The following is a 5,519-nucleotide window of genomic DNA, read 5'->3' as shown; positions in this document are numbered from 1 at the left end:
TTTACAAAGTGATCATGTGTGACAGGGATCTGTTGTTGTTGACAAAGTGAACATGTGTGACATGTTTTTCAGAGTGTGTGTGTGTGTGTGTGTGTGTGTGTGTGTGTGTGTAGTGTGTGTGTGTGTAAAGTGAGACTCTGAGCCAAGGGACTTTTTAGCAGAAAAGCAAACGCGCCACCCCGGCGGTCATTACTGGTCATCGGCTGACAGTAAATGTTTCCATGCCTGAGATCTCCTCACATCAACCACTAACACGCTGCTAATGCACCCAGACAGCACGTACACACACACACACACACACACGCACACACACACACACACACGTGAATGCGCGCATGGGCATGCGCACGCACACACACACCACTTCAGAAGGGCACTATAGTTGCATAATCGTGCAAATCACACCTGTATAACGATGGGGGGGAGACTGGAGAGGAGAGGAGAGGAGAGGAAGAGAAGAGAAGAGAAGAGAAGAGAAGAGAAGAGAAGAGAAGAGAAGAGAAGAGAAGAGAAGAGAAGAGAAGAGAAGAGAAGAGAAGAGAAGAGAAGAGAAGAGAAGAGAAGAGAAGAGAAGAGAAGAGAAGAGAAGAGAAGAGAGCATTATCTATAACGACAAACAAATGGTCCGTAGGGCTTTGGAACTAATGGCGGAGCCGAGTGGTGGCGTTTATATACTTTTCATCTTGAACACGGCATCTAATTTTAACCCACAATCATTTCCAGGCAGAATGAACAGCATCCATCCCACACACATGTTAAGCAGACATGTGATCGCCAGTCTCAATCGGTTTAGATTCACATCAATCAGCTCGGGGCCCTGTCCCTCGCCAGCCAATCAACTCGGGGCCGTGTCCCTCGCCAGCCAATCGACTCGGGGCCGTGTCCCTCGCCAGCCAATCAACTCGGGGCAGTGTCCCTCGCCAGCCAATCGACTCGCCAGCATTACATCATGGCATTCCAGCTCTATAGCGTTTTAACCAGGGGGGCAGTCAGACAGATATTTTGTGAAGCCACTAAGGAAATGAAAGTTCATATAATGGCCTGTTGTGGCGCTGTCATTGGACTCAATAAAACCCATAGCCCCATAGAAGTCCATGTATTTGGGCCCAACTTCACCTAGACTGTATTACCTTAATAAACATGGTCATGAATACTTTCTTCTTCCAGTCACTAGTTTAAAGTCTCATTTCTAATGTCATAATATTCTTTTTGGAAAAATATGGTCCCATTAAGAACGTATGTTCTGAGGGGCGTGGCTACCGTTACAGTCTATGATCGGGATTCCCCTCCCACTCGAGTCAAAATAAAAACCAACGGAGAAGAAGGGGGGGGGGAAGTCCCGCCTCGTTGTCTGGGCCAGCCAATGGGCCAGCTGGGCCCAAACGGATCTAGAAAGATGGCGACTTCCATTGCAAGGACTGACAGGCTTCATTTTACGTTCATGTTAGACCCGGAGAACGCTTTGTCCATATTTTTTACAGTCTATGGTTTAAACACAGTTATGACGGGTGATGTTATACTTTAGCTAATGTAAAAATAGCAGATCTATAGGTGTAGCAGGTCTGCTATAATGTAAAAATAGCAGATCTACAGGTGTAGCAGGTCTGCTATAATGTAAACATAGCAGATCTATAGGTGTAGCAGGTCTGCTATAATGTAAAAATAGCAGATCTATAGGTGTAGCAGGTCTGTTATAATGTAAAAATAGCAGATCTATAGGTGTAGCAGGTCTGTTATAATGTAAAAATAGCAGATCTATAGGTGTAGCAGGTCTGTTATAATGTAAAAATAGCAGATCTATAGGTGTAGCAGGTCTGTTATAATGTAAAAATAGCAGATCTATAGGTGTAGCAGGTCTGTTATAATGTAAAAATAGCAGATCTATAGGTGTAGCAGGTCTGCTATCTTTGAGGAGCTTTTAAGAGAAATCCTAAAAAATGTTGCGCAAAATCTTTCAATATATATTATTATTTCACAGCGTTTTTTAACTCAAATCCTTGCGTCTGGGGCGTCACTGGAACAACCTATTTTCAGATGGGGCGGGGGGGGGGGGTCGGCGGCCAATTACATATAATTTTGGGGGTCCTTTGAGCACCACAGACATACAAAAACATGCAGACATACAAGCTACGAGCTTGTAGGTCTGCTATTTTTGGCAGGTGGCAGCCATGTCACATAGTTCTCTCGTTCCAAATGTCACGCATGCGCACGCCACTCGTGCTCACACAAACAGGTACACGGACATTGCTGGTTGTAGGAGTGGTTGCACCACTCAAAAATGACTAGAAGTGAAGGCCCTAGTCCAGGGGTCTGCAACAGGCGGCTCTAGAGCACACCCCTAGTGGCTCCCTGTAGCATTAAAAGTAGCAATAAATAATTTTTCATTTATGGTTTCTGTAGGAGGCCAAACGTGACAAGCATTCTTAATATTTATTCTACACATTTTTACAAAATTGGAAAACTTAACTAAACTAAAATGTGCGTCATAGCATGCGACACTCTCAGTGCCGTGCCAGCCAGGTGACTATTATAAACAAACCGGTGGGTGTGAGAGGCTGCTGCCTGCTACGCTACTTATGGCTTCTACAGGGAGACAAATAAAGATAGCCGACGAAAAACAGAGGATTTAACAGTTCATGGACAGAGGCTTTTATCTTCACAGCCAATGCAGATTGACAGCTATATCAAACGACAAAAAAAAGTAACGTTGAAAGACATTTCCAGTGAAAGCATGCTAAATTCTGCTAGTTTCGTTGCAACCCGGGAGATAATAAAGTTTGGCAAGCTGCATTATAATGCGTACATTTTCTTTTTGCGGCTCCAGATAGATTTTGAATTTATTTTTGGTCGGAAATGACTCTTTCAACATCTTGGGTTGCCGACCCCTGCCCTAGTCGTATAGCGACCTACGTACCCTCCATGACGGTGACGTTCTTCAGGGCCGTGGAGTGCTCCCAGTCCTTGAGGCGGAGGTCCTCGGTGAGGACGTTGAGGATCTCCATCTCGTTCCGGAGCTGGGCCTCGGTGTGGACGTGGGTGACCCACAGGCTGGTGGTGTCCTCCGTGATGTTGCTGATCTGGATCTGGAGACGGTTACAGTACAACGTACAGTTTATAGGGACCTGAATCTGTAGACGGTTACAGTATAACGTACAGTTTATAGGGATCTGAATCTGGTCCACCATGAAGGAATGCAGACAGTACAGTAGGTAGTTTATATATATATATTTTTTTATCCCACGATTTTGTAACCCATTTTTCACCCCTGTGTCAATCATCTACTGTGATCCTGGGCTCTACACACCCTCCACCAACCTAGTCCCCATATATGGGGGACAAGGGGAGACCAACCTAGTCCCCATATATGGGGGACAAGGGGAGACCAACCTAGTCCCCATATATGGGGGACAAGGGGAGACCAACCTAGTCCCCATATATGGGGGACAAGGAGAGACCAACCTAGTCCCCATATATGGGGGACAAGGGGAGACCAACCTAGTCCCCATATATGGGGGACAAGGGGAGACCAACCTAGTCCCCATATATGGGGGACAAGGGGAGACCAACCTAGTCCCCATATATGGGGGACAAGGGGAGACCAACCTAGTCCCCATATATGGGGGACAAGGGGAGACCAACCTAGTCCCCATGTATGGGGGACAAGGGGAGAGCAACGAACTTGAACTCATGCTTCCTTCATGCCTGAGTGTCCAAGTTGCTCCTTTACACCTGACAGGGGGGAGTTTCCCTGGTTGGACGTAGCGCGTGGAAGGAACACGTTATTCCAACCAGTTCCTTTCCCCTCCATCAGGCGCCCCGGCTGGCCAGGGGGAGGCAGTTTAGTGACCAGGATTACTGCATGTTTTTGTGAGGGTATCTATACCCTAGGGGACACGGGGAGAACATGTGAGGGTACCTACCCTACAGGGGACACGGGGAGAACATGTGAGGGTACCTACCCTAGGGGGACACGGGGAGAACATGCAAACTCCACACAGAAAGGCCCTTTCGCCAACCCCCGCCTTCGGGTATGGGCACTGATGACGCGGAGGAGGAAACACGCCGCCAGCACCCACAGCGTCCCCCGAGCGGGAATCGAACCCAGGACCTCAGTAACATATAGTTTATAGGGATCTGAATCTGGTCCACCATGAAGCTCATAGCGCGCCACCGAGTGGTGCGCTATGAGCTTGTAGATCTGCTGTACACACATGACCTCTGACCTGGAGATCCTGGATCAGTTACTACATGGTTACGCCCCTATAGTACACACATGACCTGACCTGGAGATCCTGGATCAGTTACTATATGGTTACGCCCCTATAGTACACACACTATGCGCTCTGAGCATGACCTCTGACCTGGAGATCCTGGATCTTCAAGTGGTGGACGCTGATGTCACTGCTGAAGGTGTGATTGACAGCTCCCACTGTCCAATTGACCTCCTCCAGCTTCTCTCTGAGCCCGCCCATCTGACCGGACGTCTCCCTGCATGGGACAGAGGACGAGACAGAAGAGACATGGTACGGTTGGTCGGTCAGTGCCTTGCATGGTTTCCGCCGCCATCAGTGTATGAATGGATTAATGTAATGGATAAAGGCGCTATATATATATATATATATAAGTGCACCGTTTACCATGTTAGTATCGCGTTTATTTATAATACATCCGTGACTGACTAGAGATACTGTAATTAACCCGGTAGTGCGGTCCGGTGTTCACCTGAGCAGGAGGTCCTGGTCGCGGAGCCAGGCAGAGGTCCGGGTCACCTCCGCGCCCAGGCCCGACAGGTTCCTGTAGGCGGAGGTGCTGAGAGAGGACAGCCGCTCGTCCAGCTGCACCAGGTAGCCCTCAGACTGCAGGTTACGAGACTGCAGGCTGCGCAGCTCCATCTCCAGGCCCTGTGGTGGGAAGTAATCAGACTGCAGGTTACGAGACTGGAGGCTGCGCAGCTCCATCTCCAGGCCCTGGGGGGGGGGGGGGGTAATTAACTTTAGCTTTATTGGGTCGTCCACTCACAGTTGACAGTTCTTGTATTGAGTTGTGGTTGACAATGCACAGTAATTCTGCAAACTGTTCCCCTCAGCTCTGAGTTCAAGCTGCTTCCCTCTGGCATTCAGCCTAAAAGTTCCAGGGCCCAAAAGCAACAGGTATAAGTTGAAGTTCTCCTTCGTGCCTGTAGCTATCCAGGCTCTAAATGCCGATAGGAGGAGGTAAATTGTCACCTGACTCACTTGAATTAATTATTTATTATACAACTTTCTGGAAAAGTTATGAATTATAATGTTATACACTGATACCTTGAACTGCCCTCCTGATTTATTGTTCTATGCGTACTATGTGCCTTTTTTGCTGTGTTTTTGTGTTTCATGTTACCTGCCTGTGTTATGCCTTGCTGTAAACCAAATCGCCCCACGGGGACAAACAAAGAAATGAACCTGAACCTGTTAAAACACATTTAGTGCCGGAAGTGCTTCAAAATAGGAGCTCTGGGGTGCCGGAGTTGACTGATCGCTTTT

At 47.9% G+C, this 5,519-nt stretch overlaps 1 protein-coding gene across 4 annotated transcripts in view; it reads right to left on the bottom strand.

Annotated features, from left to right (window-relative positions):
* Positions 1–5,519, bottom strand: part of scara5 (scavenger receptor class A, member 5 (putative)) — a 102,946-nt gene that overhangs the window by 29,699 nt on the left and 67,728 nt on the right. For all 4 annotated transcript variants that reach the window (XR_013965888.1, XM_080791017.1, XM_080791016.1 and 1 more), the window contains 3 exons: positions 4,723–4,901; positions 4,362–4,488; positions 2,915–3,083 (listed from right to left, as the gene is read on the bottom strand). Coding sequence is in view for 3 of the 4 variants with exons in the window: in XM_080791017.1 (XP_080647143.1) it covers positions 2,915–3,083; positions 4,362–4,488; positions 4,723–4,901 (475 nt within the window). In the remaining variant the exon portion in view is untranslated. The remainder of the gene's footprint in view (positions 1–2,914; positions 3,084–4,361; positions 4,489–4,722; positions 4,902–5,519) is intronic.

The sequence above is a fragment of the Protomyctophum bolini genome (assembly GCF_963924005.1).
Source record: "Protomyctophum bolini genome assembly, chromosome: 19".
In the NCBI taxonomy this organism is placed as follows: Eukaryota; Metazoa; Chordata; class Actinopteri; order Myctophiformes; family Myctophidae; genus Protomyctophum; species Protomyctophum bolini.
This window is presented reverse-complemented; position numbering and strand designations above follow the sequence as displayed.